General features: G+C 44.4%; 1 protein-coding gene across 2 annotated transcripts in view; it reads left to right on the top strand.

Annotated features, from left to right (window-relative positions):
- The window catches only part of DGKB (diacylglycerol kinase beta), a 474,599-nt gene that overhangs the window by 62,432 nt on the left and 395,315 nt on the right, over positions 1 to 16,852 (top strand). For both annotated transcript variants that reach the window (XM_039523585.1, XM_039523584.1), the window contains exon 4: positions 16,122 to 16,275. In XM_039523585.1, the coding sequence (XP_039379519.1) occupies positions 16,122 to 16,275 (154 nt within the window). The remainder of the gene's footprint in view (positions 1 to 16,121; positions 16,276 to 16,852) is intronic.

The raw sequence follows: 16,852 nt of genomic DNA, 5'->3' as shown, positions 1-16,852 counted from the left end.
TATTTATTACAGGGGTTGGCAACCTCTGGCACGTAGCTCGCTATGGTAAGTACCCTGGCGGCGAGCACATCCCTCTCCCACATCGCTTTCCCGCTGGTAGGGCGAACCACGGCCAGTGGGAGCCACGGGCTGACAAACCTGCCGATGCAGCAGGTAAACAAACTGTCCCAGCCCACCAGGGTGTTTACCCAGGTGAGCCGCGTGCCAGAGGTTGCTGACCCCTGATTTATTATTTCCGGGCTTGGGCTGCAGCCTGAGCTCTGAGACTCTCCCACCTCACAGCAGGGCCGGAGCTTCCATTAGGCGACTCTAGGCGGTCGCCTAGGGCGCCAGGATTTGAGGGGGGGCATTTTGTGCGCTCCCCATAGGGCACACGGGAGCTTCCGGTTCCGCTCCCGTCACGCTGCCGAAGAAGGACCTTCTGCCGACGTGCCGTGGAAAACAGCGGCAGTCAATTGAGCAGCTCAATGACTGCTGCTGTCGCCTGCGGCATTTCGGCGGAGGGTCCTTCTTCGGCTGCGCGATGGGAGTGGAACCGGAAGCTCCCGCGTGCCCTGTGGGGAGCGCACAAAATGTCACCCCCCGAATTCTGCCTAGGGCGCCAGAAACCCTGGCGCCGCTCCTGCCTCACAGGGTTCTAGAGCCCAGGTTCCAGGCCAAGCCCAAAAGTCAGTGCAGTGAAACAGCCCCTCAGCCTGAGTCCCACGAGCCCAAGTCAGCTGGTGTCTCTATTCAGTTCATGATTTTTTAGTGTCTAGCAAAGTTATGAATTTAAGCTCCTGGGCTCGTTTTTGAAAGTGTTCCGCAGGTTTCCTTTGAATATAAGGATTGATGGTCAATTACAGAGTGATCGCTTTGTGGAAAGTGTTCACCGACAGGTGATGTGGTGTGTTTTTGTCCTTTATCATTTTCCTGTGTGAAATTTGAGAGTGTAGTGATTGTCTGGTTTCACCCATGTACACCTCTACCCTGATATAATGCGACCTGATTTAACGCGGGTTCGCACGCAACGCGGTAAAGCTCTGACATGCTGCTCTGAGCAGCGTGTTAAGGGTGCTGGGCCAGGCTGGGGCTGAGGGGTTGGATAAGGGGCAGAGGGTCTTGGGGACATTCAGGAGCTTCACCCCCCCCGGGGTCTGGGGGGCACGAGCCATGCGAGGGCACTTTTGTGGGCCCCACAGTCCCAGAGTGGCCCGGGGGATTAGCGGAGGACCGGGAGCAGCCCACTCTGCTTCCTATGCCCGGCCCCGGCCCCAGCCATGTGGCTCGGGAGAGGGGGCTTAGGAGAAGGGATCCCCCCGCACTCACCAGCAGTGGCAGAAGCGGAGCAGCCTGGCCCCAGCCCGCTCCACTCCACCAGTTCCCAGCCGCAGTGCTCCCTTCCCAGCACAGGTGAGTACTGGGGCTGTCCTTTTCCCCAACCTCCCCACACTCACCGGCAGCGGGAAGCAGAGCAGCCCAGCCCCAGCCAGCTTCACTCCGCCAGCTCCCAGACTTCCTGCCACCGGTGAGTGCAGGACCTTTCCCCAGCCGCCCCCCAGCGACACGGCTGGGGCCAGGGCAAGGAAAGCGGAGTGGGCTGGGGCTGCATTGCTCCGTGTCCCACTGTAGGTGAGTGCGGGAGGTCATCCTTTCCCAAACCTCCCCACACTCACTGATGGTGGGAAGCGGAGCGCCGCAGCTGGGAGCTGGTGGAGTGGAGCAGACTGGGGCCGGGCTGCTCCGCTTTCCACCGCTGCCGGTGAGTGCCTGTTGGAGTGGTGTGGGGGGGGATAGGGGTCAGAGCAGTCAGGGGACAGGGCGGTTGAGTAGGGGGTGGGGTCCTGGGGGTGATTAGGAACGTGGGTCTCTGGAGGGGGCGGTCAGGGGACAAAGAATGGGGTGGGGGGGGGGGCAAAGCAAGTTTGATATAACATGGTCTCACCTAAACATGCTGAGATTTTTTTGTCTTCCAAGAACAGCGTTATATCGGCGTAGAGGTGTAGTTGTTACTGGGGCATTTACTGCACAGGATGAGGTATGCCACAGGTTATGACCATAGGTGCCAACTTTTCCTGGTGCCGGTGGGTGCTCGTGCTCCCCCTGCCCCAACTCCGCTCCTGCCCCCACCCATTCCAATCCCTTCCCCAAAGTCTCCGCCCCGTCCCTGCCCCTATTGGACCCCTTCCCCAAATCCCCAACCCAACCTGGCCCCACCTCTTCCCCGAGTGTGCCGCATTCCCCCTCATCATCGCCCCCGCCACTGCTTGCCACAGCAAAACAGCTGTTTTGCAGTGAGAAGTTCTGGGAGCTAGGGGGAGAAGCAGAATGTGGCGTGCTCAGGGGCGGAGGCGGAGGTGAGCTGGGGTGCACCAATTTTTTCCCATGGGTGCTCCAGCCCCGGAGCACCCATGGAGTCGGCGCCTATGGTTATGACAGGCACTTGTAAGACCCATGGATTTTGAAAGTTGTGTTGTGGGAGGTTTTTTTTTATCATAGTATCAGTGGAGATATATCTACAGGTTTTACATTTGAATCAATGTGTCTTGGTCTATAGGGAGCTTGTTTGTGATGATGAGCTTGGAAAGTTTGGGGGGATTGTTTGAAGGCCAGAAGAGGGGGTTCAGGAAAGATTTCTTTCAGAAAGGGGTCCCTATTGCATATAGGTTATAGCTGTTTGATACCCTATATGGGTTTTGGTGTGGGGTGATAGGTGACAAGTAGGGTTGTGCAGTTGGAGGGGAGAAGGGTTATTTCTGTATTGAAGCAAGTTCTCTTGGCATAATTGTGGGGGCCTGTTCCATGATGCGATCTACTTCTCTGGCGGAGTATATGTAATGTATCTAAAATACTTGGCTCATGTAAATGTTGGGAAGTGTTGTGAGCTTCAGAGGAATCTCTTGAACAATGGGCTTGAACAATGGCCTAAACCATAAGTGAACTCTTAATTTTAAATCGGTTTCCCAGAAAATCTCTAGTGAATGCAAATGAATCGCCCTTGGTTATGCAAGAACTGAGCTTTTTGAAGCTTCACCCTGAGGGTGGAGGACCTTTGTTTGGCTGATTACCTATTCATGGTGGCTTCAAAGACCCGAACAGGATAAAAGAGTGACTCAGGCTCATAAGGGTGCCTGTTCTGAGCTGAAGCTGTGATGAATGTGTGGCCACAGGAAAAAAACCCTTGTGCTGGGGTTTGAAGGATTAATCAACCTTGTTGGAGTGAGGGGGTGATCTCTGACAGGCTTTTAAGTATGTATGTAGGTTCTCTTATTGTTTTTAATGTGTGTTCTTTGTAATGCCTCACCTTAAGAATAAATGTGTTCTCTTATAAAGGGCTGTGTGGTAACTTAACTGCTGGCAAATACACTGTTGTTAATCTGTGAAGAAAAAGGACAGTGCAGATGTTGGCCATTTAAGCATTTTGCCTTGCTAGAGGTTATCACCATGTAGACAGGGAACTGTTCATCCTGGAAATACCCCAATCAGAAGGGAGAGAGATGAGGGTCTCTGCCAAAGAGATGAACTCTGAGGTCGGAGCCGGGAGCCTAGAGTGGGTGCTCTTCTGGACTACAGAAGAGGAATACAGGTGCAGTTGCCCTGAACTGTGACAGATAATATGTGTGTCAAATAACTGTCACATTATGTGTTTGTAAAGAGCCTTTGACATACTTGTAAGATATTACTGATATTTTTCTCGCATCTTGCAGCATTGTTTATTTCTTACTAATAATAAATGAAGAAAACTTTAGGATTCTTAGAGAACATGAACATCTTGCAAGATTATGATACAATTATTATTTTTTTTAGAATGCTTTTGGGAATGGTTGGAAGATGTCAGCAGGGGAATTTTTTTTTTCTCATTCTGCCTCATAGTTTCATAAATTTGCATTCTTTAGAAAAATCCATCCCTAATTTTGGAACATTTCTTCTATAAAATGAGAAAGCTGAAGACACTAAACAGATGTTTCTCTGGAACTGTATTATGATGTCTGGTTAATATCTGTTGGCTGAAAAAGCACTGTTCAGTGCTTGTAGGCAATTCTACAAGCCTCTGTATTTTCTGTTCAGATATGTGGTAGGCCTACTGGTTTTTCCTCTAATGGACATTGTCTGTGAAATTACAGGTAGTGACCAGACTTTGGTAGAATCTCTAAATTCATTTAATTGAATTAAAGTTTATTCAGGTTGAATTAGGAAATACTGATTAAAGTATTTTCCCAATATATATTTAATTGTTGCTTTTCTGTTTTTCATTCTATTGTACAATATAGTCCATCCCTTTCTGTTTTCATGATGATGGCTTTGTGCTGCAGTTCTGCACTTGTGCAATGGTATGTAGGTGATACTTAAGTATTTCCCTAGTAAAACAATATACGAAAAACACTCCCTCCAATCATAATACTTAGTCATTGGCCAACCATTGGATGTGACCTGGGGCCCTTTTTAGTAACATAAACCAGAAACCATCTTTTCTGGCATCACCCTGGAACATCACTATTGGGCAGATGGCGTCACTCATATCTTTCATACTCACCTTGTAAGTCACCCCTTTTACTATCTATTTCAAATACAATCATTTGTCTTAGAAAATATCATAAAAAGCACAACCGTAGTTGGATCAGATTAACATAGCCCCACTGCTTTGAAGTGGATATATTTCTGAATGTGAAGGGAACCAAAGCAAGGGGGTAAAGGCAGTGGTGAGCTGGAGCCGGTTCCCACAGGTTCTCAAGAACTGGTTGCTAAAATTAGACCTCTATGGAGAACCGGTTGTTAAAGGGCCAGGGAGTGGGCAAAGAACTCCGCTCCACGGGCCGGACCATCCTGTTGCTCCCAGGATTCCCAGCTGGGGAGGCTGAGGCTCCCCCGGCCCTTCCCCCGCTTCCCCCCAGCTGCAGCACGGCCAGCCACCGGCACCAGCTGGGCAGCTCAGCTGAGCTCCGGAGTTGTCCTGCTGCTTTGAGCTGCCGGCAAGGTAAGGGGGGAGGGGGTTGCAAGCTCTAGGGCTGCCGAGGGGGCAAGTGGGGCAATTTGCTCCAGGCCCTGCAGGGGCCCCCGGCCCCATGAGTATGTCTCCCCCTGCCCCGGCCCCTCCCCCCCTTAAATCAGAACTTTTTATAGGGAACCGGTTGTTAAGATTTTGGCAGCTCATCACTGGGTAAAGGGCCAGATTCATCACTGCCCTACACCTTGTAAATTGTTTTACACTAGTGCAAAGTGGATGTAAATTACTGCCAAATCAAAGTGGTAACATTTTACGCTCACTTTGCATTGGTATAAATTACCATACAAAGTGCAGGACAATGGTAACTTGGGCCCAGAGTATTTAAAGCTCCCAGAAAATCAATCACTTACAAGATCGAATACTGAGAGTGATTTGCCAACTTGTAACTCTTAGCAATTTTCAAGGCATGAGGAAGAAATATAATTATTCACATACCTTATTTGTATATTTATTTTTCATTAAAAATCAGAGGTAGCAAATCTGTCACTGAAAAAGGCTGAAAAATTTGGAGCATCTATGCAGGTTTCACTGTAAAGAAAATTTCATTACAGTTAGTAAGCAAGGTAATATGGCTGTAATAACATGCTTTTATAATATGAAATTTTTCAAGAATTTTATCAAAATGAAATTAAATTAAAATTTATCCAAACTCAAGCTATCGCTGGATTTTGGCACTGTCTTCACAGGCAGCGGAATGGTTTGAAACAGTCTGAGCTTCTGCTGTTATCAGCTTAATCCCTTTCATTCATACAGTTATTCTAAAACCGTATATATCCCCCTTTCTCAGTCCTCCATGGTAATTGTAATTTCCAGCTGTCTCCATGGCAAACAGTGTGTTCTCCCCTTTATGTATGCACATGATAATTGTATTTGTGTTAACACTTAGGGTATGTCTACACTACCACTTATGTCGGTATAATTTATGTCACTCAGGGGTATGAATAAGGTTCTCCCACTGACATAGCTACCGCTGTTCATTGGGGATAGATTAATTAAGTTGTGTATTAGTGTAGCAACTCTGCCTTTCCTGCTGAACACTATAAATTTCATGTACTTAAATAATTACTACTGGCCAGATTCTTCTCTGAATTAAACAGATCATGTTGTAAATCCACAGAGGTTGATCAGGTAACTCCTGATTTAAACCAGCACCACTGAGATCAGACCTTATAATCTACATCATTTGTTACTTTCTCATTTCTCATGTTATTGTAATGCATGATTTCATGCAATGACACTTTTTTGCATAAACATAATTCAGGCATAGGGTTGTGGTATGACTAGCCCTCAGAACCATGCATCACTGGAACTATGCAGATTTTTCCATCCTACTCTAGTGCATCCTGTTGAATTGACTTCTCTGAGGAGACAAACCATTTACGTTAAACATTATGAAGCTTTGTTCTTCTTTGAGTGCTTGCTCATGTCGATTCCATTCTAGGTGTGTTTGCGCCCACGTGCACAGTTGTCGGAGACTTTTTCTTTAGTGTTATCGATAGGGTCAGCTGCAGAGCCCCCTTGAGTGCCGTGCTCATGCATCGGTATATTAGGCACTACTGACCCTGCGCCCTCTCAGTTCCTTCTTACCACCAATGACGGTTTATTGGAGCTCCCAGTCTTCCATCGCAAGAGCATTAGTGGTTCTTTACAGCCATTGTCTATCTTCTTTGTATATCGTTTGTAGGTACTTAATTAGTGATTACGTTAAGTGTTAAGTTAGTTTTGCAGTTAGAGTCCCGGCTGGAACTTCGCCCCGGAGCAGGGCATATCCCACTCTCCCGCTTCAAACCATGCTTGTCATGCAGCAGGCTGATGCCTATTAGTGTCCTCCACGACAGCTATTTGAAGTGCCTGGGGAAGTCCCATAGAAAGGACAAGTGTAAAATCTGTAAAAACTTTCACCCTAGAATGCAAAAGGAGCAGGATATTCGCTTGAGGGCCCTCCTCCTGTCGGACGCCTTTCTGCTTCCATGGTCAGGGGCTCTGTTGTACACCTTCTTCCCCAGTACCATTGATCCACAGGATCCTCATGAAGGTAAAGCAGGACAAGGTGAAAGTAATCCTCATAGCACCAGCTTGGCCACACCAGCACTGGTTCGGCACAGTTCTGAACCTCTTGGTGGCTGCTCCATTGCAGCTACCGCTCAGGCTGGACTTGCTGTCCCAGAACCACAGCAGTCCAAACCTGGCGGCACTTCACCTGATGGGCTTGGCTACTGCGTGGTTAAATGTGGAGGAGCAGCAGTGCTCGGCAGGTGTCCAACAGGTTCTATAGGGCAGCAGAAAGCCCTCCACCAGAGCAACCTATGTGGCCAAATGGAAGCGGTTCACCTGCTGGACTTCAGATAAAGGCATTCGGCCAGAGTGAGCCTCGCTGCAGTTAATCCTGGACTACCTTCTACATCTCAAGCTCCAAGGCCTATCCCTTTTGTCTATCAAGGTCCACTTAGCTGCTATCTAGGCCTTCCATCCGCCATTTGAGGGTAGGTCAGATTTTGCTCGGGATATGACTGCTATGTTTCTTAAGGGCCTCGAGTGCCTTTACCCACACATCAGGGATCCCGTTCCTCTGTGGGACCTGAATCTCATGCTGTCACAGCTCACGGGACCCCCCCTTTGAGCCTCTGGCTTCCTGCTCTCTCCTTCTCCTGTCCTGAAAGGTTGCATTCCTGGTTGCAGTAACATCTACCCACCAGGTCTCTGAGATTAGGGTGCTCACCTCAGAACTGTCCTATACAGTCTTTTACAAAGACAAGGTCCAGTTGCATTCACACGTGGCGTTCCTGCCAAAGGTGGTTTCACAGTTTCATATGGGCCACGACATTTACTTACCTGTCTTTTTTCCAGAGCTACATAAGTCGGCGGAGGAGCGTTGGCTGCGTTCCTTAGATGTCAGGAGGGCGTTAGCCTTCTACATTGAAAGAACAAAGCCGTTACGCAAGTTGACGCAATTGTTCATCACGGTGGCCAACAGAATAAAAGGTCTTCCAGTGTCCACTCAAAGAATTTCTTCTTGGATTACTGCCTGCATTCACTGCTGCTATGATCAGGCAAAGGTGCCACCTCCTGCAATTGTAACTGCCCACTTGACCAGGATCCAGGTCTCTTCGGCAGCTTTCCTGGCCCAAGTGCCTATCCAGGACATCTGTAGGGTGGCCACCTGGTTGTCTGTCCACATGTTCACGTTCCATTATGCTCTTACTCAGCAGGCCCAGGACAATGCTGGCTTCGGTAGAGCAGTACTGCAAGCCATTAAGACTTTGGACTCCAAGCCCACCTCCAAGGATACTGGTTGTGAGTCACCTAGAATAGAATTGATATGAGCAAGAACTCGAAGAAGAAACAGTTACCTACCGTTTGTAACTGTTGTTGTTCGATATTTGTTGATCATGTCCATTCCATTACCCACCCTCCTACTTCTCTGTTGGAGTTTCCAGCAAGAAGGAACTGAGAGATCGACGGCACCTAATATACCGATATATGAGTGTGGCACTCAAAGGAACACCAGAGCCGACCCTATGGATACTGCTAAGGCAAAAGTCTCCGACAGCTGTGCACGTGGGTGCACACACACCTAGAATGGAATCGACATGATCAACACATCTCGAAGAACAACAGTTACAAAAGGCAGGTAACCAGTATTTATTTTTTTTATTTGGAAACACACAGGCCAAAATTCTGGCAGCTATATTCGCATGGGCATGTAATAGAAAACACCTCTGAAGAGGGAACTTATGAGCCAGAGTTTCTAATACATTATCTGGCACCAGCAAAACCAGCAGACATGTCACTCTGTGTGTGCTCCTAGAGTGATGACATGGGTGTGTGTGCGTGGTCTGTGCATTGGTGTGGTAATGGCAATTATGCATCTTATCCTGCATATGTGATTTATGTTCCTAGCAGGAATATATTGAAAATATTTTTAGTTACAAATGCCAATGTCATTATCTGCCACATAGTAGGAATCCAGTTCTAGCTCATTTTGGTGCATATTAACTCAGCAAAATCACAATTATTGTGTGCCCATACATAGATTGTTCCCAAGGAGCAGTGCTCAAATATGCAAGGAGCAGTCTATGTATGGGCATACACTAACTCTGATTTTGCTGTGCTAAGACCTGCACCACAATGGGCCAGAATTAGGTTTCTACTATGTGGTAGATAATAACATTTACATTTGTAGCTAAAACCTTTTAAATATATTCCATAATTTTATTTAAAAAAAACCACCCTAAATATTTAATTCAGGAAATGCTGGGAGAACCCATTCACCCTAATACTCAAATTCAATGCTCAGTAAGGGCAATTTCCATAATAAATTTCCACTTTCTACCCCTATCCATTTCCATACTAGAACAGTTTAAAAAAACAAAAACAAACAAAAATACTTTCAACTTCTGTTTTAATGGGTAATGTCTATTTTATTAGCTCTCTTCATACTCCAAAACCATAGAATAACTTTTGCATCTTTTCCAGACCTAGGCTCTGCCCAAAGTGGAAATTTAAGAATGATTTAAAAATTGGGCTTATATTGGAAATACTTAGTCAATCTTAACTACAGCTGTGACTAGTGCTCCAGCTTTACTAATGTGTACTTCTGAGAGCGCTAAGTCTGTGCATAGTAGTGCACGTAGACCCTGTGACATCACAACATTTTTCAAGTATTGGACCCATATACTGTTTTAAAAAAATGCTATCACCATCACTAGGTTAATGCCACTTATACTGTATATGCTTGGCATCAACTGGAGAACAGGCAGGTTAATGTATAATTAAACAAGCACTTAACTGAAAATTGTATTTTAACATCGTTATCCTAATTATACTTGGAATTACCTTACTTACTGAAATAAACATATATTTCATGAAAATGGGATGGAATGTGTAATGACTTCCATTTTCCATTTACATGACAATGATTGCAAAGGGGCTTGTTGAAATACTACATACAGTTTTGAAAAAAGAAACAACCAAGGGAGTATGATGATATCTTAAAAATTATTTGTGTTAAAGATGAATTCTGAAGCACTAGATTGTACCTAATCCCCTTTACAAGGACAGTGAGTTGGTGAAGAGTGAGGGACCTTATTGTCCAGCCTCTTCTGCAGCCTACCCACAATAGTAGCTTTTGTGCTCGGGTGAGCAAGAGACAACTAACAAGTTTTTCCTCTGCCCTCTCCCTCGTAAGGTATGTTTGGAGAGGGCAATGTTTCTAAGCATAAGTAAGTTAGTCCTAAAGGACATATAGAGCTTGCGCTTTACAACGACTTTTATTACTTTTTGGAACCTAAAACTGAAATTCATTTGTTAGTATGTATGCTTGCCCGCTTTAACCTTGTGAATAAGTCTCATTTCTTTTTCCCAGTTAATAAATCTTTAGTTAGTTTAATATAGGATTGGCTACAAGTGTTGCCTTTGGTGAGAGATCTAAGGTGGACTTGACCTGGGGTAAGTGACTGGCCCTTTAGGAATGGGAGTAACCTGAATATTCTTGTGATTTTTGGTGTAAGAGATCATTTATCACAAAGGCAGGCTTGCCTGGGTGGCAAGATAGGAGAGCCCATATGACTCCATGTTAAGGCTGTTGTGGTGGCTGAGGAGTTCACACCTGATACTTGGTTGGTGAAATCTAAGTATAGAACTCACAGCCACTTTGGGATTTGTGCCCTGGTTTATAAGTCTGCCTTGAGGTTAGCGCTCAGTCATCAGACAACTTGACACAGAACACACCTTTTTCTTTCAGTGTAGACATGCCATTACATGTCCCTACACCGAATGCTACAACAAGCAAACGGGAGAACTCCAGGAGTTATTTTACCTCCCTCTGGGACAGTTTGGATCCAATGCCAGTCCATTTAGCCCCAATAAAATTACCTATTGTGTACAAATGTGTAACTGTCAGATATTAAATGTTATATGCCATGATCAAAAACTCTTATTATTTGTCATTAAAGAAAAAAATTCCACAGGGGAGCAAAATTCGTCTAATGGCCATATCTTGTTCTGCATATAGAAATCCCATTTAAGTCAGCAGGAGTTATGTATGCTTAATATCTGGATATAGCTAAAGCTATATGGCTATTAGAGCCTTGTGGCATCTGTTCAATACAGGAGTCTCTGTCAGTCTAACTCTTGTTAATACTAGTTGGCGTCGCTTGCATAAATCCTCATATAATGGAACAATAAATTTCTCTGAGCTCTACACTTCCATGTGCTGTGAGACATGGAGAGGAGCAAAAGTAAAATGGAACAGACAAACTGCGCTCCTACCACTGGTAGCTATTCCCCTTGGGTGGGGGGGTGGGTTTTTTTTTTTTGAGTCCTGGGAGAGCTATGCCGCGATTACACAAGCCATGTTAACATTGCCAGTGAAGATGTGCCCTTAGAGACCCACACATTCAGGCAGGTACCAGTGATGAAGTTAATGGGCGAAAATGTGTTAATTTCTGTGTCTTCACTATTGGAGAAGGATGGTACTACATAAATGTGGGAGGAGGGGCCAATGACTGTATGGATCCTAAAGGAACTGCTCCTTATAAACTTGTGGTTTTTAAGAAGGATGTTTTTCTTGAAGTGTAATTTTTATAATGAAGAAACATCCTATTATTTTGTATAACCATGCTACCTCTCCACATTTATTTATATAACCTCTTGGGTTATGAAAGCACTAATGGAGATATCCTATCTCCTAGAATTGGAAGGGATCTTGAAAGGTAATTGAGTCCAGCCCCCTGCCTTCACTAGCAGGACCAAGTGGCTCCCTCAAGGATTGAACTCACAACCCTGGGTTTAGCAGGCCAATGCTTAAACTACTGAGCTATCCCTCCCCCCAGTAAAAAAATAAAATGATGCATCAGATTTAAAAAGAGGGGAAAATCATATTTTATCAATAATTTATATACTTTTCAGAGAGAACTGGAAAATGGAATTGTTTACCACATCAGTAACTTTGAGAATGTGATTGAAAATGGCTAGGGATTTTTAATACCTATGACATCGAACATCCCTTTTAATTTTATAGTTCTGTATTATACAAAGTTGGCTTTCTTAACAAATATGTATTCAAAATGAGCAAGCAACTCAGAACACATGGTTACAACCACCAAAGACCTGTCCAGCTTCAAGCAAGTTGGTAAGGATGAGGACACAACCTTTCCCAGGGGTAGCCTTTTCTGCACATATTAGGCTTTCTGTCAGGATCCCTATGGAGGGATTTCCCTCAAGATCTGACCTCAGCCTTCATAGTGAACTCAGGGTAGCTTTTATGTAGTTCCCCCCAAAACTTGTCATTTGCACAACAGTCTGCTTCCACTTAAAAGAAATATCTGACAGCTGCAATAGATGCTCTGATAGCTCCTGCTTGGCCCTTTCACCTGGCTAGACAGCTGCATATGGAATTTGGGGGCACAGTACCTAATACAAGTTCTGGTGCCCTTCTGGTGTGTGGAACCAGAATACATGTAACCATGGACACTTCTATTCCTGCATGTTTGTATATAATTGTGTGTGTGTGTGTGTGTGTGTGTGTGTGTGTGTGTGTGAGAGAGAGAGACTACATGGTGCTTTGTATTTTCAATTCCCTGTCATCTCTTCACAAGCCTATAATGCCCAGGAGCCCTAGTCACAGGCCTCATTGTGCAGGGCATTTGAGGAGGGATTTCAAGGAGGATAGTGAGGCTGCTTTGTTGATATTTGCAGGAAGCGCCTCTGTTCCATTCCGGAGTGGAGTCCAGGTCAGTGAGGGGTTGTGGCACTGCCTGCCCCACAACCGTGCATGCCTAACAATGCTTTACTGTTGTAGCTCCCAACCTGGGCCATGGACAAACAGCCTACCAGCATACAGGTCTCACCCTGAATGTCTGTGTATAGTTGCAGACCTGGTCCAGCAGCTCTGACTCTAGCAGTCAGCCAGCAACACACCAGTCACATGGTGGCTTGCACAAGCCTTGGTTACTATTTGCAGGATGATCCCAACATACTCCCAGTCCTGAATTTTCCCAAAATTGTGTGTTCTTCACTGTCCATTCCTCTTCTGGACAGTTCAGATATTAAAGGTTTCTTGCTCCTGTAAACAGTCAATATTCAACAGTTTGCTACTTTAACTGGAGTAACCAAACAGTTTAGTTTAAACACAGCACTGGATTGCCTTAGATTAAAAAACAAAACAACACAGTTTAACACAAGAAGATAGGATTTTAAGTGAATTCAAGTATGAGATCAAGTTAGAAATGGTTACCAGCAAATAAAAGTGAAAACACGCATCGAAAAGTCTAAAATTTAATCTAGCAAGTTTTGGTTCAAGGCTTTGTTTAAGATAACCTTTCTCATCCCTAGTCTTCCAACAAGATTGTGACTGTCCCTTTCCTTGGTCAGGATCTCTCCCAGAAGCTCAAAGGTGCTGGTGCCTTTGTCTTCTTAGAGATAGAGAGATACCTCTGGGTTCTCTGCCCCTCTCGCTTATAGTCCAGTCAAACTTTGAAGTAAATTCTTCTGAAGCTTATCTCTAAAAGCAAAAGTCAAGTGGTAAAGGAAGCATCATGCTCTTTCTTCCCACCTGTGTTTGGTGAGATGCAAATTTTGCTTTGTCTCCTGCCATTTCCTCTCCCTACTGTCTCATGGACCCTGTTTACTATTCATATATGTAAATTGGAATAAACACACATTTCTTTGGTTAGGATAGACCTGATTACCAACTTCTGCCTGGGCAAAAGTGTCCCTAGCATCTGTTTTGCCAGAAGCTGGGAGTGAGTAACTGGGGAAGATCATTCACTTAATGATTACCTGTTCTGTTCATTCCTTCTGAAGCACCTGGCATTGACCACAGTTGGAAGACAGGATACTGGGCTAGATAGACCATTGGTCTGACCCAGTATGGCCGTTTTTATGTTCTAGGGATTTGTGGTTTTGGACATGTGCTAATAACATCATATAGGGGGATTTCATAACTTTATACATAATGTTGCTGCATACATTTCACCATGACCACAAATTATTAGTTTTCAAATGATACCTCACAAGGCATATTTTATACACAGATTATTACAACAGTGTGCAGGGTGTGAATATGGGTATGCTTGTATATCATATCACAGCCTCCCAAGCATGAGTGTCAACATGGGAGAAGGCACAAAGATGCTTATATGAAAATTTAACGGTTGGCAATGGAGGATGGCACCTTGGGTCAGTTGGAGGTGGGAGTTGAAATCTCAACAATGAATGAGCCTTAATATCCATATCTCAGCAGTACATTTTAGTCCTCAGGCTCACCATAATTTGTTCATAGTAAATCTAGAACCTTGCTGCTTAAAATATTAATATGGAATGGTTTATTTTAAACAGTGTCTGCTTATATCTTTATTATTTCAGAAATGAGAGGCAGGATGTCTTACTGGTAGATGTATAACAATATAGTATGTGATGAAGGGACTTACTTGGGGGCTAGTAGATTTGCAAACCACAGATGCTACATTAGTTACATATGACTTCTGCAGCACTAAAGTAACATTATATAACATAAGTACAACACAAACATATAGCTTAATTCTTCAGTACTTTAGTGAAAAGTCCTTAGGCTATTTGTCCTGTTGACTTCAGTCATATTAGAGGTATGAATAAGTTGTTTGCAGTGTTAGTGTAGCTGTGTTGTTCCCAGGATATATGAGAGACAGCATGGGTGAGCTAATAATTTTTATTGAACCAACTTCTGTTGAAGAAGGCAAGATTTCAAGCTACATAGATCTCTTCAGCTCTGGAAAAGGTAATCAGAGTTGAAAAATGTGCACAACAAAAACTTACTGAAGAGGACAAAAGTTGATTTTGGTGCTGGGAGAGCGGGTGGCAGCGGGTGGCCCAGGAACCCTGCTAGGGGGTGTTGGCGGGGCTGGCAGGCTCCCTACCAAGCTCTGTGTGGCTCCCCGGAAATGGCAACACGTCTCTCCCTCAGCTTCTAGGCAGAGGTACAGCCAGGGGCTCCGCACGCTGCTCCTGCCCCAAGCCCTGGCTCTGCAGCTCCCATTGGCTGGAAATCGCAGCCAATGGGAGTTGCAGGGGTGATGCCTATGGGCAGAGGCAGTGTGCAGAGCTGCCTGACCCCACCCCTGCCTAGGAACTGAGAGAGGGACATGTTGCCGCTTCCGGAGGTAAGTGCTGCCCAGAGCCCTCACCCCGTCCCATGCCACTGCCCCAGCCCTGAGCCCCCTCCCACACCCAAACTCCTCCTGCTGCTGGTGAGGGAGGGTGTAGTGCCCCAAGAATGCAGTTGATGCGGCTGGTCCAGGGGCTGCCTGAGCTGCTCACTTGGTCCCCGAGTCAGCCACACCGGCTGCTGTAGAAGTCATGGAGGTCCCGGAAAGTCACAGAATCCGTGATGTCCGTGACAGACTCGCAGCCTTATTTATGATATAGAAACAAAGGCAGAAAACATCATCTATCCTTTATATTAATTTAAGAAATAATGATATGCTGCTTTTTGATATTATCACTGATATAACACTGTAACTCCAGTGATAAGTGTACAGTTATGACACAGTAATTGTAATATCTCAAAATCTTTTGATCTGTTCCATGCCATCTTTAATCTCAGAGTCACTCTATATTACTTAGTAGGATAAAATGTAATTGTGAGCTTTTACTGTTCATTTAATAACTGATATTACTGTATCACCAAAATGAAAGCGCTGATTAGTCTCTCCATTTTAATTTGCTGTAGATTACAAAAACAAATTAAATTAAAACACAAGGAAACTTTTGTTTATATAATGCTGTTTGGTCAACATGTGAAAAATTTTGCAATTGGAAGTCCTCAAGAGAAAGGTGTTGGCTCTTTACAGCATTCTGGTAGTGTAAAGGGGCCATAAAGTGGGAGTGAATGTAATTTACCAGATTTATATAAATGAGCCTTAGAGTAAATAAGAATCAGGGCCAAATACTGTAGGTGGACTTTTAAAGGCTATGAATTTTTGAAACAAAATATTGTAGTTATGTGAGTTAAAACAGTGTGATTGTCATATTTTATAAATGTATATTATTAAAGTTTTTCTACTATTTCAACTAATAACCAAAATTTATTTAATATTTGATTTATCCTGAAATGCCAGAAGTTAAAGGTGTTTTTATTTTTATTTTTTTTAAACTTTAGACAATTGATTTAGAAGGTTTCAGGCTATTCATGAAGACCTTTCTGGAAGCTGAGCTGCCCGACGATTTCAGTGAACATCTCTTTACATCATTCAGCAACAAAATCTCCCATTGTAGCCCCTTAGTAAAAAGCAAGCCCCAACTCCTACCAGGAGGTAAGTAATCAAAATAATACCAATTTAACAAAGACTGATCTATTGTAAAGAAAAATATCTACATGGGAAATTGAAGTACAGCAGTAACATTTGTTTCTAAGAGCCATAGAAGTATAGAGTTCTAGGCAGTGTATAGAACTTGTGTTTTTATCCAGGACTCATGTTGTGATCAGGTGTTTGCAGAATTGGGAGAAGTATTCCATTAAACCTCTTTTTCAATGCTGTGCTGTGCTTGTGCTTGTGAAGGGGAAATGAAATTAAATAGTTGCACTTTATTAATCCACAGTCACCATCCAGCCGAGGCACCAAGTGGACTAACTTTGCCAAATTAAAACCTATTCAATTTCGAATCTTACGTGGTACTGCTGCCTATTTTCTTTGTCACTTATACATCATTTAGGAAACCACTGTTCCTGTAGCAGGTTCCCACAACTCCTGCTTGATGCTTTGAAGCTTCCTTGACTATTTGTGCTACTGCTCCTACCCATCCTTTTGCATTGCATATTTTAAATAGCTATAGTTACTATTTATCTGCCACATTTCCTCAAGCAACATAAGGCCCTTGTCCTCATTGAGT

This window comes from Mauremys reevesii, linkage group 2 (assembly GCF_016161935.1).
Source record: "Mauremys reevesii isolate NIE-2019 linkage group 2, ASM1616193v1, whole genome shotgun sequence".
NCBI lineage: Eukaryota > Metazoa > Chordata > Testudines > Geoemydidae > Mauremys > Mauremys reevesii.
The sequence above is the reverse complement of the archived record's forward strand: the minus strand, read 5'-3'. Positions and strand labels throughout refer to the sequence as shown.